At 44.4% G+C, this 18,369-nt stretch overlaps 1 protein-coding gene across 5 annotated transcripts in view; it reads right to left on the minus strand.

The window, feature by feature from the left end:
• LOC146195009 (cationic amino acid transporter 3-like) overlaps window positions 1–18,369 on the minus strand; it is a 114,124-nt gene that overhangs the window by 67,068 nt on the left and 28,687 nt on the right. For all 5 annotated transcript variants that reach the window (XM_084597620.1, XM_084597619.1, XM_084597618.1 and 2 more), the window contains exons 4-6: window positions 17,540–17,668; window positions 7,353–7,508; window positions 5,535–5,674 (exon numbers count right to left, since the gene is read on the minus strand). In XM_084597620.1, the coding sequence (XP_084453746.1) occupies window positions 5,535–5,674; window positions 7,353–7,508; window positions 17,540–17,668 (425 nt within the window). The remainder of the gene's footprint in view (window positions 1–5,534; window positions 5,675–7,352; window positions 7,509–17,539; window positions 17,669–18,369) is intronic.

The following is an 18,369-nucleotide window of genomic DNA, read 5'->3' on the forward strand; positions in this document are numbered from 1 at the left end:
GTACGCGGAGGCTGGCGGTCCGCACATCGCTGGCGTCACGATTCTTTTCCAAGCTGCAGAAAGTTTCAGCAACGCGTGTCCGTGAGTAGTCGTCAGGCATGCATGGGTCGCGCATCGTAGACTTCGCGACCACTAGTCACGCTGTATGCATCGCGAGCACTCTGTGGCGCCGCGTGGCAGGTACGTCGCCATATCTTGTTGTGCTGTATGTGCCGCAAGAAGTCTGCAGAGGCAGGCGGCCTGCATGCCACCAACGTCGCGATCACCTGTCGTGCTGTGTGCGCCGTGAATGTCGAGCTGTGACCGCAAGACCCTAATGAACCTTCTCGGACATAACAGATCTGCGCGACTGCTTTTCTAGTGCTTTTGCAGGCTTATTTTCTTTCATTCTGATGATACGAATTTTTTCCGACCTCGCGAAATTCGTATCACTGAGGTTCTACTGTCTAAGCACATCTTTTGCCATGTTGAAATCCCCGTTAGAGTTCAGTGTATCTGGATTGGATTGGATCACTGCAGATGGTTACAAAAATGTCTGCTAATGAGTTTGCTTCGTTGTGCTGATGACCGGCATGGCAAGCAAAATAATCTGATGCCTTGTTACATGCTGCTGCTTCTAATCCACGCCCCTAATATTTAGTGAACCCTGCTCTTGCACAAACAGTGCCAAAAAGATGTCCACGCATACAATCATAGTACTGAAAAAAAAAATATTGCTGTATGTTTGTGGCAGGAAAAAAAATGAGTATGAAGCAGCAGCGAGCAAGATGCTTACCAGACAATCTGCCATATTATGCCAATCACACTACCGTATTTATTCACATATAGGTCGACCCTTTTTTTTTCAGAAATGTTATCCATAATTAGCTATCGACCTATATTCGTGACCAAAGCGAGACAAGCCAGGAGGTTGTGACCAAAACAAACGCGCCGGCATGCATGTCGAAGCCGCAGCCGCAGTCGCGCATAATACAAATATTAAAAACGGAAAATTTGCGACAATTAGGTACGTAAATCCAAAAAGAGTGCTAGTGAAATTAATAAGTCGCCACAAAGTTCCTGATTAATAGAATCACTGGTATAACCAATTCATAAGGGTAGCGCAGTAGCGCTGACGTCCGCTTTCAGGTTGTCTACTTTGCAGGCTTCGTACGGGGCTCGCATTGGCTCGCATTCGGAAAGCCTTGTCTTTGTGTCTTTTTTTGCGTCGCCATTCTGTGATTGCATTCGCAGTTTTGCCAAATCTCTTTCTCTGTGGTTTTGCTGGTTTTGCTTTTGCTGCTTGATTGACGATGTCACGTCGACAGCTTCACCGCCGACTTCAAGCGAGAAGTGATTCTTTTTGTGGAGAACTCGAACAACTGTGCCGCTCAGCGTGAGTTCGATGTAAACGAAAAGTTGATTAGGGGCTGGCGGAAACAGCGCGACCGACTGTTTGCGTGCAACGGGCAGCGTCGTGCTTTTCGCGGTCCAGCAACCGGGAGGTACGATGCTCTCGAAAAGGAATTGAGTCTTCATGTGGAAGAGGAGCGTGCGAAGGGTCTTCAGGTGTCGTGCGAGGACATACAAACGAAGGCTCGGCAATTGGCGCAGTGAGAGGGGATAGGTCGGTCGACGTTCAAAGCGAGTCGGGGTTGGGTTCAGAAGTTTATGCGGCGCAACGGACTCTCCCTTCGTCGTAGAACGACCATCTGCCAGCGTTTGCCAGCAGAATACGAGGAATGGCTTATTGAATTTCAGCGCTACGTTCTGAAGCTCCGGCATGAAAAGGATTATGGTCTTGGCCAGATAGGGAACGCCGACCAAACGGCAGTATACTTTGACATGCCCAGTCGTACCACCATAGCAACAAAGGGGGCAAAAGACGTGTGCTTGTTGACGACTGGCCACGAGCATACACGCTTTACTGTCATGCTGTGCTGCACTGCAGATGGCTGGAAGTTGCCGCCATACATCGTGTTTCGCCGAAAGACTCTTCCAAAAAATGAATAGTTCCCGAAAAAAGTGATCATCCGCGCAAATGATAAAGGGTTTATGAACGAAGAAATGGTCAAAGAATGGTTTAAGACTGTTTGGATGAAGCGACCAGGCGCCAACTTGGGCCTTCCGAACATGCTGGTCTTGGATTCATTTAGAGGCCACATTTGCCCGGGCGTCAAGGAAGCCCTACGGAAGGCAGGCACGGACCTGGTCATCATACCTGGTGGTATGACGTCTCAACTGCAGCCGCTGGATGTCGCCGTCAATAAGCCTTTCAAGGACCGCGTCTCGAAATGCTACAAGGAGTGGCTAGCGAACGACAGTGCAGCCATGACGCCAACGGGACGTCGCAAGAAGGCCTCGCTCAGCGAAGTGGCGACATGGGTGAAAGATGCGTGGGAAGACCTTCCTGCGGAGATAATCAGGACAGCATTCAAGAAATGCTGCATTTCGAACGCACTCGACGGAAGCGAGGACGACGTCCTTTGGGATGCCGAGGTCGCCAGTGAAGCATCCCAAGAGGAAAGCAGTTCAGACGATGATGTGGCTTCTTCTGACAGCGACTAGCTAGTGGCCAAAGTTCGTTATGAATAAAGGTTTGTCGTGTACATGAGTCTCGGTTTTTCAAAAAATATGGGTCGACATATTCGAATAATTTTTTTTTATTCCTCGGCGAGCCTTGTATATAGGGGTCGACCTATATTCGTGGTCGACCTATATGCGAGTAAATACGGTAGTCCTTTCGAAAGCTTACTGGTATTACCTCTGTGTCGTGGCTTAGTCTGCGCACATAATAGACATGAAATAAAGGGGGTCAATGAATTTATAACACTTTCAGCACTAGGAAAGGTCCATGTTTTGCAAATGGACGAAAGCTGACTGAAGATTACACCTCAGAAAGCTTGCTTTCAATCACATTGCTTCATCTAATCTGTTCATGCTACTCTCACATACCAAGTTGAAATAAGCTAAAATACAGTTGAACCCAGTTATAAGAGACACTGATGTAACAGACAATCGGGTATAAAAGACATCATTCAGCCGAATGGTTGGTCACCCCATGACTTTCATTAATTGGGCCTCTCTTTTAGCAGACATTGGACGTAGAAGACAACTGGCTATAAAGGACAAATTAGCCTTGAAGTCTGGTACTCAGTCTTGCTTGTAAAAGACATTTTAACATTAGATGCGGCACCATCCACCGCCAGCTTCAGTACCAGCTACAGTTTAAACAAAAGAAGAGAGACACACCTGAGCCATCATTATTATTTATAACTTCAGCTAATGAATAGCAGGTCAATCAGCTATGAAATCACTAAAAGAAGCCCCTGCAGTGGGAATGCAATGTAGAGAAGCTCTTCAGGCTTGCCACGACGAGCACAAGTGCGACTGTATATGCAAGCATATTGAGAGCGCGCGTTAGGTTCTCCAATTAGTGGAGCTTCCTATCCTGAATTACCGTAGGTGTTGTGTCCACTGCTCTGAAGAATACAGCGAAAATTGTCTATTATGTTACATAGCAGTATGAGCAACAAGTCTATCTGGTAAATGCAAAGGAAATGCTCAGTTAGTGCCACTGACATAAACAAGTGTGCCTAGAAAGAGAGAGATAGCCAAGCCAAGACCAAAACAAATGGCATAAAAACAGAAGTGGTTTTGCTCTGGCGAGGACAGATAAACTGCTCTGCTTGCTATTCAACCAGTTTCAACTCCACTTATAAATGCCTCGTTAGCTTTTAATTTTTCGTCTGAGTAGCGACATTCACAGACTTTCTACTCAAAGCCTTGTTACCCTTTGTCAAACAAGCATAAATTTCTGAGGGATATTTTTGCTAGTGGTGTTTAATTGTTTTGGCCACTTCTAGCACCTCGGTGGTAAGCTGGTTACTTTCACGATTTTGTGGCGCTTTTTTTAGTTGAATTCTTGTAGTGTTACCAGACACAGAACTTAGTTGCGAATCGCTAGTTGCGGCGTCACATTGCGATTGTACTTTGCAATCACTGCAAACATAGTTTGCCAACATCTACAGCTTTAGTACATTGGCCATGATGCTCTTGGCCCGATTTTCAAGCTGGGAGAGGCTGTGCTGAACAGCATCAATGCAGCCATGAAGCAGACCAAGATTTACAACTGTATTTCAGCAGTAAATAAATATACGAAAGTTACAAAGTGTGGTCAGTGTGGTGATCCACCAAGGAAATGCAATATGTAAATGAAACCCATAATAATGCTTTTGCGACATGGTGTACCCTTCTTTTTTGTGTATTTTAACAGTAGGATGCCTACGCCGAAATAAGGTATGGTTAGAAAATGTAAACGTAGTACCCTGCTTATAAGGGACCTCTTATATAAGAGACAAAAACTGCTCCCCAGTGCATGTCTCTTATAAAGAGGCTCAACTGTGCCACTCTTCTCGCAGCTTACTTCCAGCTGCAACAATAACTGCAAAACGATCCAGTTATTTCCTACCATGAGAATACACACTTCCTTGTGAGAAAAGTTCTGGAGATATCACAAAAAGAATGTGACTCCAAACAGCTTCACGCAGCTTTTACATTTCTAAAAGAATACAAACATTGAAGGATCAGTTCTTAAAGAAAGCAACTTCTCTCAGGTACTCTGTTTTGAGAGCCGAATCGCAGTTTCATGCCAGACTAGAGAACAATGCAACAGGGTGTCACCTTCGGCCCAAAGATTCAGCAGAGAATACAGCCAAATTGTGCATCAATCTAGCAGGAATAGTCTTATCGCGTGAAGATGGCGCACCTGGGATGAGAAACCTCATCTCCCGAGTCGAAGAGTGGTGTACAGTAGGAGTGTGCAAATAAACGAATAACCAAATACGAACTGAACAATAAGTTCTTGAGTTATTCGATTGATCAATCAAATCAAATCAAGCATCTAGTATTTGGATGACTGAATGTTCAATGTGTTCTCTGCCAGCCTCAGTGATGATGCAGGGAAGACTAGATACAGTAAAATTGCGTTAATTCGACCCCAGTTAATTTGGAAATTCGGAACCCTCAAACAATGAGCACAATCCTACCTGATGCCCACGTAAAATTGTGGTGTCGCCTCAAATATACAGACATCCATTTTCCAAGCCTTCGTTAGATAAAATTACTATGATGCTAACACTTATTGGCAATTTTTTAGGACATTCAATAATTCAAACATTTTCTCTCGTCTCTTGAAAGCAGAGTGAAGGTCCCTTGAAGAGATTCGAGAATTTTGAGTCTGCTGAACAAACTTTGATATCGGAATCCATATTCAGTTAGATTTTCAGGCTTTTTTTTTCTTTTTTTTTCCTGGATACAATTCGATATTCGATCTGAGGTAACTATTCAGCATTTCCACAACCCTAATCAACAGCGTTACAGCCCTGGCTCTTGGGACCACCATTCCACTTTCTATAAATGTTTCCTTCCGAAATCTATCGTTTTATTTCTACAGGAAAAATGTACTACTCCCTGGCCCCACTAAGTGGTGCAAGACAGGCACTTCACTGAGTAAGACCGCTGCCTCGATTTTGTGGGGATTGAGCAAAACTCACGTCCTTGGGCTTGAGCCGCCAGTTGGTGAGGTCAGCCTTGAAGGAGCCGGCAATGACCACGTACAGGACGACAACCAGGTTGAGGGCCGTGAAGACATTGTTGAAGCGCGTCGATTCCTTCACCCCAATGGCCAGCATCCCTGTACACGTCAACACATGGCATTGACGCCTGTATGTGATGAGTGCCCGCACTTCATCCACGCGCCGTCATAGCACACAGCAATGTTCCCCCTGTGCCCAAAACACCAGTCACCGTATACCTTCGCCACTGCCTGGGCGGCCTGTGCCATAACAGCCGTGGCTGCTCGCTTAGCAGCAGGTTGCAGAATGTTCATCAGATGCTGCTGAAACGTCTTGTTATGCATCCCACGCCGCGACAACCCCATCACCGAAAAAGATACCATTCATTGCTGTCTGGCTGTTACCAGTTGACAGCATTGCGCGACAAGCCAGAATATTGAGCTCGAAAGGATTGCATCTTTTCTTGCCGTCAACCCTCCATGAATTCCACTCAGCCGCAATCTGACCGCAGTTGTCACCATAGCTCCATAGCCCTGGTTGTCACCATAGTTGTAAAAATAGCAGGCCATAGCTCTGGTCGCTGGTAATTAACCTCACGCATCTGCGACATGATTTGCACAGTACAGCATCCAGAAGTGTTCACAATGCTGAGGTCAATTACTGCATAGGAGGCTGTCCCATTTGCGTCTGATTCTGCGAACGCACCACTTGCATCAGCGAACAGTGCAGTCTTTCGTGCCGGCGCCGGCGTCGATGCCAGCTGATTAAGCATAGCCTGCTCACGGGCACTCACTTGAGTTATGTCACTGTTAGTGACAGGCGCGGTGTCAATTCATAAACGACTGCAGTCGGCACGAAGAACGACGCTGCTATGCAGCGGGATCTGAGAAGCGTCGCCACCCGAAACGTAATAGACAAACAATCCTGTAGCATTGGCACTTGCTTGTTGCATAGTATGCAACAATGTCGTATTATTAACGCGTTTCTTTGGTTGCTTTCACTAGAACTTGTGCATAGAGCGGTACTTCTTCAAGCCTTCTGGCATGGTTCTCGCATTGCACTGGAGTGGCCGGCAGAAAGATAAAATGTCGCCGCCGGGCGTCTGCATTTCAGGGCTAGCCTGCCGGAATGAGTCAGGCAACGACATTTTGATCATGTGCCCTAACCGGCAAAAAGCAGGATGCACTGCATGCTATCTTTTTGTTTGTTTTGGGGGGGAAAGATGGCATGTACAGGGTTGCTGCCCAAAAGAAGAAATAAGCCACAAGCACGTGTTTTCAAATGAGACCTGGCTGCGGTGGAGAGCGTAGTTCTCGTGCGCCGGGCAATCGAAATTGGGTGTAATTTGTCCACAATTTAAAAGGCAGGGGGCGTGGTAGTGCATTTTTGAATTGTTATAGCATCATAAACACGCGGGGCATAATGTTGAAAATTTGCATGCAGATGTGGAATAGTGCGAGGTACACGAAAAGATTGAAAATGTGATTTTTGGGCAGATTGTAGGTGCTAATGAGCCATGTCCCCATTAATATCCCAAAACAATTCAGGCTATGAGAGACACTGCAGGAGAAGTCTCTGGAAAATTCAACCGCCTGTGGTTCTTCAGCGTGCACAGACATCACACAGCACACGAGCGCCTTGCTTTCCATATTCAATCCCTCATCCTTGGGCACAGTAGTCGAACGCCTTAACCACTGCATCGCAGAAGCGGGGCAAAGCATTAGTACAAGTGTGACTTTCGCCGCACTAATTTGCATTCAAGTATTGCTGTGGTGGCAGCACGAGGTGTGCACTCACCGGCCAGGAAGAGGGTGATACCCAGGGCAAACAGGTCCGGGTAAGAAGAGAGCCACGCGATATTGATGGGCATCCACTGACGCATGTGCGTTTCTATCGTGTGGTTCAGCAGGCTGTCCAGGTAGCCACTGTAGCCCCTCGCCACCGAGGCCGTCCCTGCAACAATCAAAATGAGTGAACTCTTCCAGGTACTGAATATGCTATACAGCAATCACATCATGGCTTGAAAACTGTCTTCCCTAAGATGCACTCAGGATATATTCTTTTACACCCAAATGTACTTGTGTACACGAGCAAGCTGAAACTAATGATAATTCTCACGAGTACCTGGAGAAGATAACTGTTCCATTAGGATGGCACTATGAAGGGCTCTTCCCGTGATGCGTGATGTATACACTACAGCTGTGCAAATAGCAAAAAATTCGGTGCAAGGCAAATTACAATATTAAGAACGGAGTGCACATCAATAATTTTAAATAATTTTTTTATATTAACAAGTTATGGAAGGAAGAGGGCCTTTAAAAAAAATTTTTATTGCATTGCAACTATCAAATTTTCGCAGACGATTTGTTTGTATGTGCCGAGTCCAAACACAGTAAAACCTTAATGATACATTTTTCAAACAGAAAGAAACACATAATCTGGGAAAACGTACGATTGAAACTGCCTAATATTAAAAAAATTGACTGCTGAATGAGGTACGAAGGCATTTAAAATTGAGACTTTCACTGAGCAAAAGTGTAGATTAGCATTTATAGATATCCAGTATCCACAGTTACTTTCCTAGCCCTTGCAGAATTCATTCCGTATTTGCGTTGTATTAAATGCGGATGAGATTTTGTAACAAATCTGGTTCGTAAAAGGCAATGATGAGCCGGGACTGCTTCCTTGGGTGTTTCTGGGTCCTTCACCCTCTTACACCAGTGGCATGTGAAGAAGCCATCACGGTAGCATACAGTCGCCACGTTTTTCTCATGCTGCCCCCCGCAAAGCCAGTGTGCTTGTATAAAAGCAAATAGTTGTCAAATGGTTCAACCCTATGCCCTAAGGCACCACAAGAAGCCACAGTGTTTCTCATGTTTCCACAGGAATGGGCTCCTCGTATGTTGGCTCCTTGCCTTTCTTTGATTTGCCGCTTTGCACCTAGGAACTGCAGGAGAGAAACTGTGGCGGGTTAGCACCGCTGATTCGCGTTTCATGTCACGAGCGCTTGCTAGCACATGTCCGGTTGACTGCAAAATGCATTACCCAACCATAATCTGCCGAAATTTCGGATGCAGTAACGTATCAATTGGTAGAAAAATAGTTTAATTATGGGAGATGCATTACTGCCCCTGAGTTTGAGCGTATTAATCAGGAAACAGTATAACTGAGAGTGTATGATTGAGCTTCTACTGTAAGCCATTTAGTTTCATGTAGCAGGTCCTTGTGCATTTATACGTTATGAGTCTTTTATGAAGAACTTTTCAGAACTTTTGCTGCAAAGGAGTTTTTTTAATGTATGCCAATGGTCTGTCTTGACGCCAGGAAATGCAATACAGTCAAACCCAGATTATCAAACTTGATGAGTATAGCAAAATAGTTCGATAAACAGTAGAATCTTTTTATAGTGAAGTCACTGGGACCAGCAAAAATCTTCACTATACCAGCGTCTTTACTATATCAGTGGTTGGTAATGACATGGTCCTGAAGTTGCCGTTTGGCAACTAAATGGCTACTTACTGAACATGTATTGTTGCTTAATGGTAAAAGCATTCTCAAATACCTTCTATTTCTCTCACTGTCTCTTCATCCCATTTTTTTCAGTTATAAGATTTTTGTTCAGGTCTTGTGGAAGTACTTCTAAGCATGAGGGCAACGTGGTTATGAATACAACCATGTTTGATTTCATGTGAAAAACAAAGCGGTGCATGAACACAGAGTCATCTGCTGTTTTTATAAGTAAGAAGGCAACAGATGAGAAATGCACGCGGCAGTAAAGTGCTGTAAGACCGCACATGCCACGCCTCCAGTTCTTGCCACTACTGCTGCGTGCTGCACAGTGCCGTGAATGTTTGGTCGTTTCTTCCCTTTGCTATTTCTCGCTGCACTTTTACTCTCCTTTAACTTCTGAACGGTTCGCTACCTAGAATTGTGCGGCGATGTCATTTCGTGGGAAGGCGCCGCAGCCAGGCATACTTTACTATAACAGATTTAAATGTTCCTAATATAAAGGGCAAGCGGGGGGGGGGGGGGGGGGGGGGAATGTACAGTTATATATGGAAGATGAACTTTGACTTCAGTTTCACTTTACTAATATCTGAGTTTTTCACTATATCCGTGTTTACTATAGCGGTGTTCTACTGTACCAATACTTTGATACACAGAAACCAGCTCTTTCCACACACGATCATGGCAAATGATATTGCATTTACTCCCGTCATGAGCCCAATCAGTCTTTTTGGCGCTGAAAATTTGAAGAAAAAAAGAAAGTCATTACTATGTCCCTCTGTTTTCTGCAGTCTTCTTTACACTGCACAGTGAAATCCGAGGCAGCGCACCAAATTCTGCGCGGAAGCAACACCAAGGCATGTCTTAGGGCCCTTGCCAGGAGTGCCCGTGGTGGCTTGCTTGGCCTGCCCAGTTTAGGAAGCCTGGTTATCAGTATGCTCGCTTTATAATGCCACGAATTGGGCGGGCACAACACACATTGGAGCAAGCGTCCCCAGTTCTATCTGCTAAGTTCTGACCTGGCTTTTACAATGCATGTTACCTACCGCGCATAGAGCGTTCAGAACACAGTGGAGAAAGCGGCCAACATTGTGTCTCCCACTTGCTGAGCTGGGTTTACAGCGCATGTGTAGTGCACACTGCTGTGGACACTTGTGCTATGCTCTTTTGCATTTTTGGCCTCTCCGCCATACCATGGTTGCATTGGCTGCATCTGCCCCATACCGGCAGTTGCTAAATAAAGTGGTTGCCTCTCGTTCCTTCACACATGTAGCTTGCAAAACGTACCGTGGTGCCATGCACCAAGCGATCACAGCAGATGAGCGCACCTATGGGGAAAACTCCACGCACCTCTTTTCGCCATTCTTCACACATTGAATTATCTCAAGCTTGGTCAGTGCTGTTCTTTTTTTTTTCGTGTTCACCGCCATCACAGCACTACGCACACCCGCACACCACACTCGACATGACCACCGATGCAGTCTCCACCGAACGGTGCAACGGCCCCGCCGCTGCTAACACTGAAACACAAATGGGCAAAAGCAACATTCGGTCGCGCCACTGCTGCCGCTGCTGAAGCGGCACTGTCTGCAATTGTGAGATGCGAACAATTTCTTTGGCTGTCAACTCTCAATGCCGACCTTGCATCTGTGGCGCTGCCAGCACCTGTGAGGTAGTCCGGAACGTTTGCTGTGCCGCACAACACACTTGTAGTGCAACAAAGCCTGCCTCCTGTTATTAAAGTGAGGTAGTATTTGGTGTCGCGAAGTTCGTTATATCTGGTTTATGCCGAACCGCGTTCGCTATGGAAAGGGAAACATACATGTGTTTGACAAAAATAGTTTGGAAGAGTTTGATATATTCAATAATTCGATATATGCATGTTCGTTATATCGAGGTCTCTCTGTATTTCGAACGGCCAGTGAAATTGGAGTTCAATATAAGACGCAACTTTCACATAATTTAACATGGAATTTCCCAAAGAATAATCTGCAAGATCGACATAACCAAAATTCGAAACATCTGGGTGCAATATACTGGTTCGACTCCAAGACTAAAATAACCATCCTGTTTTTCATAGTGCTTGAGTTATAAAATTTTGAAGTTGGCACTCGGAAAACAGGAATGTAAACATTTCCTCCTATTTTTTGAAGCAGCAACGTCAAAACATTGTAACTAAATTTCTATGGTAGGCAAGATAACCATTTTGGTCTTATTCCATTCTTTGTCAATGCAAACTACTGGCATGCATTTCAAAAAGTACCCTGTAACAAAACTTCTCAAAAGCTCTTCATAAAAACTCTCATACTTATTAGATAAGTGCAAAAAGGCTTCTGTTACATCAAACTAAATGGCATTTTGGAATTAGCATGCAAAGATCACATCTTCCCTGAAACGTTCATACCTGCAACTTCATTAATAAAAATTTCTTTTCCAAAACCAGCTTCTCCCTTAAATCGCAGAAATTTTAAAGATAAAAGAATTAGATGCAACCATGCTCAGAATAAAGCAAACGTGTTAGAGGCATGCAAATAATGGAAAGCAAAGCAAATACAAATCAGAAAAATTGGTTGAAAATAAAATATTTTCTCATTTCAAAAATTAGTAGAGACAGTTGAAAATGAGTTGTTTTTCCACATAACAGCCCCAAAAATAAAATAAATATTGCCAAGATTTTTTTTAACCCATACACATAACTTGTTGCATGTGTAAGGCATGGCACATATCATCAACCGGACTATACCCACTGCAGCGCGAAGGCCTCTCCCATATACCTCCAATTAACCCGGTTCTGTACTAGCTGCATCCACTTGACCCCTGCGAACTTCTCAACCTCATCCACCCACCTAACTTTCTGCCGCCACCTGCTATGCTTATCTTCCCTTGGAATCCAGTTTGTTACCCTAAGCGACCAACAATTACCCTCTCTTCGCACTACATGTCCTGCCCATACCCATTTTTCTTATTGATTTCTAATGTCAGTAACGACTTTAAGAAGTAAGAATAGACCCACAAGTGCATCACTGGCCCACTTCTAATACTCATAGCTGGGAAACTCTCCTCTGCCTCAATCATCGAGCTGCCTAATACCGAGCCTTCTCCTCTAGAATTCTCAACATCCACCTTACAAAGTCTCACTAGTACAGTAAAACCTCACTGATGAGATTGCTTTTAAATTTTGGAAAAAAAAATGTATTATTGAGGAAAATGTATGAACCAAACTGCCTAATGTAAAAAAAACTAACTGCTGAATGAGGTACAAAGGCATTTAGAATCAAAAATTTTATTTTACTGCATAAAAGAGTAAATTGACATTTATAGACATGAAGTATGTACAGACCCTTTTATAGCTCTTACAGAATTTATACATATTTGCGTTGTCCTAAGGGAAGATTTAGCAACAGATTTGGTTTGCAGAAGGAATGACGAGCCGGGATCGCTTCCTTAATTGTTTCAGGATGTTTCGGCTCCTTACACCAGTGACATGTGGAGAAACCACCACGATGATTAACAGTCACCACGCTTTTTGCTCATGCTGCTTCCCCTAGACCCAGCACGCTCATATGCAATAAAAGCTTGTTATTTTGAACCAAAATTAGAGAAAAAATGTTTGAATTGTCAAATATCAAAAAAAAAACTGACAAGAACCATTTGCATTATGGTAAATTTACAGTGTTTACTCACGTAACAACCCCCTCGTATAATGAACCCACCATCCACTTTGGCACTGAGAACTTTAAAAAAAGAAAAAGTGCTCATCGGTGCACACCTCCATTTTGCAGTGTCACCATCGCATTCACTGTGCATTTCTTGGCAGTGCACCAAGATGCTGTGCAGTGATAACATCTCGGTGCATTTACCTCTTCATGCTAGCTCTACCGGGAAAAAGGAACAGAAAAGGGAAAAGAGGGACACTTTAGAGTGCCAGTGCTTGTCCGGTTGTACAGGGCAAGTTCCCACTTTCTCGTGTTGCGTTTGGGGCAGGCATCTCCACTGCCACATTAATGATTTATGGATGAAAGAATGGACAACTTTCACACAGTTTTCCTATGTAATGATTTCTTTTTCTTTATGCGGAAACCATATCCCCCGTCTGATGTCACAGCCTCTTATGGGCATTGGCTAGGACAGCGCCAACCAACAGAAGTACTTATCCGCATTTCTGTTGATGGGGGTCGAAATAATGAGTATTTAGTTGCAAGCTTCAGATGTTGCATGGAAGACAAGAGCAGGAAGCCACTGCCAGCCCCTACCCTTCGGTGCCGCTGGCTGCCATGGCGGTCATGGCGCCATTTTGAATGACGAGCTTTCACTGAAGTTTTAGTTATCAAATGGTTCATCTCTATGCCCCTACGCCAGTGCAAAGAAGCCACTGCGTTTCACCTCATAAAGTCATGTTTCCACGGGAACGAGCTTCTCGCATGTTGGCTTTCTTTGATGCTTCGCCCCAGTGCACCTGGGTACTGCAGAAAAGCAAATGCAGCTGGTGATTGCCGCTGATAGTATCATGTCGCGAACACTCGTTAGCATATGTCCGGTTGATTACAAAACATATTAAACGCCCACAGTTTGTTCAGAAAATCGTGTTATCCGGGAACATATTAAAGTGCAGTCCACTTATAACGATATTGAGAAAACTTGAAAATTCGATCGTTATAACCGATTATCATTATATCTGGACCAGCGAGAGAAAAAAAGGAAAGGAGCACACCCACGTATGTTCCCATGCATGTAGGCTTGCCTAGCTACTAGCGATGAGTAAATTGCGTTGAACAACGCTGATCACCGTAAAGAGCATTAAACACTTTATTACAGTATACATCAATAGTCGTAAAATAACTTAAGCATACTTACAGAAGTCTGAAATTCGCGCTCGCTTGAGCAGCAGCTGAAGCTTGAAAACCGCTGTGAGCATCGCTTCCAGTAGCGTGTACGCTGGTGACAGCTCTTTCTGCGTGCATGAAACCAATTTGCGACTGGATAAACTGAAGGACATCCCCAGCCTTGATGATCATTAAAATCGTAGAGCGAATGTCCATATTTTTTCACGAGGCTTCCAATCTTGCCAAAAATCCCGATAAATCTGCCGTTTCGTCTCGTAAGATATCGCGCCGTCCGTCAATGTGGTCGCCGCCTACTTCCACGGACGCAGAATCGGCAATGGCGATGACGATACAGTCACAGCAGCACCCTTCGCGCGGCTGCGATTGTAATGATGATAGTGCCCATTTCCTTCTATTTTCGCCGCATCACTATCTTAATATTTTATCTTTACTGAATATTCAGTCAAATGTTTGTGGTAAACACGTACAGGATGGTGATAAAGTTATCGTATCCGATGTACCGACGATAATCGAACGTTATATCTGGTTTATTTTTACAGAGGGGCAATGGGAAAAATGATAAATCTCAAGAATTTGATTGTTATAAGCGATATATCCCTTTATCTGGTATCGTTATAAGTGGACTGTACTGTAACTGGGAAAAATATAGTGTCTCTATGCAATATGTTTTACTGCCTGCGATTCTGAACGATTGAAGCAGAAAACCATTAACCGGGAGTGCATAAACGAGGTTCTACTATAGTCAAGCCTCACCAACATGAAAAGACACAGGCTCAAATGAAGCCCCTACACTCTTGCAAGCGCCTGATACAATGCCAGGTGACAATGTGGCTCTACAGTGTAATCTTGATACTCTGAACACCCCATTGACGATTTGTTTTTAGAATCCCAGGCAGATTTCCTATGCTTTCAATGTAAAACTATTTCATAATTACGAATTTCGAAATAGCGGATATTTCAGAACAACGTACATATAGTGGACTCCTCTTAAATGAAACTTGAAGGAATTCAAAAAGTGTTCCATTTATCAGAAGTGTCATTTAAGCAAAGTACACATATTTCGTGATCCAAAACTTTATTCAAATTGTTCCAAGCTTTACTGTTGTGGATGCAAAGAAAAAAATGAATCGATCTTTGTTTGCTTAACATTCTTAAATTACTTTTTAACAAAAAAACTGTGCATACTCGACAAGCTTGAATAAATTCAGCACACCCCTCATGTTCAAAGTAGTGTTGCAGAAGTGCAACACAATCTTTAGCTGCACTGTCTGGCACTGCACTTAGCTCAGGGTCCTCACACTCGTCACTGGAGGAGGAAGTCTGGTCATCGGCTTGCACCTCAGCAATCATTTCTTCAAGGCTTTCCTCACGACAGGTGCGCACCTGGGCATCCACAGCCTCATAGTCCTGTCGCGAGAAAGGAGCAGAGGGCGCTACCTGCATGAATATAGTGTCTGCTTCTACAGCTTCTGTAGCGGTAGCACTAGCCTCTTCATGATGGATTGGTTTGTGAAATTTGAAGCTTGCATGGTGGAAGCACCTCTGCACAGTTGTCGCCTGCACTTGTTCCCAGGCACGGACCAGAATGTGTATTGCCAACAGCAAGCCAACGTTGTAGTCTTTGCGGTGGAGCAGCTGGTGGCGGTAATCCACTCTGATGTTCTGTATCACCCCCTGATCCATAGGTTGTACCACTGCAGTTGCATTGGCAGGCAGAAATTCGAGGCTGATGGACTTCAGTCCTTCCACTAGGCCATGTGCAGGGCAATTATCGACAATGAAAACATCTTCACTGCCTTGCTTAGTAAACCTTGCGTCTTCCTCCCGCAGCCAGTTCTCAAAAATTGCCATTGTCATCCACGCTTTACCATTAGCAGTGTACGTCACAGGAAGACTTCGTGTTCCCTTGAAGCAACGAAGGTGCTTTGCCTTCCCGACTACCAGCAGTTTCACTTTTTCGTCCCCTGCCATGTTTGCGCCCACGAGCACTGTAATGGGCTCCTTACTGCGCTTCCCACCAGTGCAGGCTTCTCCTTTGTAGGCCAGTGTCTTAGATGGAAATGCTTTATAGAAAAGGCCCATCTCATCAATGTTGGACACGTCTTGCGGTCCATAGCTGCTTAAAATATCCTGCAGTGGCCCTTGTTGCCAGTTGGCGCACAAGTCTCTGTCCATGGAAGCACTTTCTCCGGAGATTGTCTTAAAGACTAGGCCATGGCACTTTTTAGAACAGCTGAGCCATCCATTGCAGGCGCTGAAGTTGCTGGCGCCTAGTTGCAGGGCTATCTCCCGAGCCTTTTGCTCCAGAATGGGACCGCTTATGTGAAAATTAGCGCTCCGCGCACGCTTAAACCACAAAAAGAAAACCTTTTCTAATTCCTCATGCGGCATTGTCATCCGCATTTGGCTTCAAGCAAAAGTCCTAGTCTTCACAGCTCCTTGTGTAGCGGCCTTGTTCTTCAATATCCGCGACAGCATTGACTTCGGGATGTCGAACTTCGAAACTTCTGTTTTCGACAGGCCGCTTCGCTCAAGCTCCTGAAGAACTTGTAATTTCTTCTTAAGCGAGAGCGCTTTGTGTGGTCGTTTCTGAACGCTCTCCATCACGACGTAACACCGACCTCGCGTAGGCCTAATGCAGAGTAGCAATGGGACAACACACGACACGACGACACGGCATGGCAGCAACGATGGCTACTGGATTGGCATGCCTCAGCTGTAGTTCTGGCTGTAAAGCATTTGTTCATGGTTGTGAGATTACAGTTGCCATGTGCGAGAACATATTCGCTTGGCCAGATTCCGGATGTTCAGCTTTTGAGCCGTTTAAATGTGCTTTTAGAGCTCAAAAACATTTGTTAGAAAATTTTGCCCACATAATTATCGCACCCCCCAACATAGTATTAGTTTTCTATGAAAAAAGTGAGAGCATCATGCGAGTAAATACGGTAGATTTTTTACACTTACCAGCACGATAGTAAAGATAAGAAATAAGCTGCAGAGGTAAAGTGAAGGAAGAAAAAGATGTGCGGGTTCAGATCAACATAGCTGTCAGTGCAGCGTTGTCCTTGTGTCTGTGTGTGCTTCTTTTGTTTTGTTGCCTGCTCTGCTACCTTCTTCCAAGATGTCAGACCAACTAACTCAACATTCTACTCTATTGAGCTGGCTTCATTCACTAATCATCAGTGACTATTCACTAATCAGTCAACCAGTCACACCATCAATCACCGCCCAATCAACAGACCAACAATACATATGTCATGCGCACTCCAGAAAAAGCGTGCATTTTGCGGGATATTTTTCAACTCTAGATGTGCAGTTTGCACTAACACCATCTGTCTAGGGAAAGCCGTATCAGGTCAGTTCCAGTGGTCCCCACAAGGAGGAGTACCCAAACCTTTTCCCCAAAGCAGTACAACTCAATTTGGACTTCAAGAGACTGGAAGAGATGCTCAAATTTTCTGTATGAAATGCACCTTAATATGAGCAACTTTCTGCTGTGTTGCTTGATTTTGCGATTTGAAAACTCGCTGACAGCAAGAAAAAGTGAGGAAACACGAGAAAGAGAAATAAATCCTTCACACACAACATTGGGCAATTTCATATGCACATAAAGGTGAAATACAACCAACCCACCGATTATATACTCGAGGATGAGATTCCAGCCAATGACGAATGCCATGAACTCCCCGACCGTGACATAACTGTACACATAAGCTGACCCCGCACGAGGAACGCGGGCGCCAAATTCTGCATAACACAAGCCTGCATGGGAAGGGGAAGGGGAATAAATAAGAGGCGTCACTCAACAACTTATCATCTGAACCACAACTGCCTTTGAAGACACAATCTTCTACAACACTTAGACAATACACCTGTCTTATGAAGTCCAATGTAATATCGAAAACAAAAACGCAGCACCCAAATGAGCTATCGAAAACACAGTACGCTGTTCACAAAATCTTTGACAGTACACACATTCCAAGATTGAGTCAGGCTAGACTCACTAAGGACAATCAAGAAACGAGATACCTTTCAGGTGAGGAGCATGCAAAATGGACATCTCTGTCATCGCTATACTCTGCCATAAATATTTTCTCATACCAATAAAGCGACCACTTACACTAATGGCACTTCTCATCAATGTATTGGAAGTACTATGACATTCCAAAAGAAAAGAATAAACAGTAGAAAACACACATCAGTTCATAGCTCTCAAGCAAGTCAATCCTTGAGCAAACCAACAAACCAACACCAAGAGAGAGAGAGAGAAACACAAGAATAGAAACGCAGGAAGGTTAATTAGGTTATGTCCAGCAGGCCCTGCCCGTGGGGAGGAGCGCAAAGGGACAAAAAGGAAAGAAAACGTGGCAACAAAATTAGTTTTTCACGTGTCCATACACCACTCAATGATAAAGGGTCAGAGGGCGCACACTTGTAAAGTTTAGAGTCGGGAACTCAACCCA

This window comes from Amblyomma maculatum, chromosome 3 (assembly GCF_055883805.1).
Source record: "Amblyomma maculatum isolate TAMU_Amacu chromosome 3, ASM5588380v1, whole genome shotgun sequence".
In the NCBI taxonomy this organism is placed as follows: Eukaryota; Metazoa; Arthropoda; class Arachnida; order Ixodida; family Ixodidae; genus Amblyomma; species Amblyomma maculatum.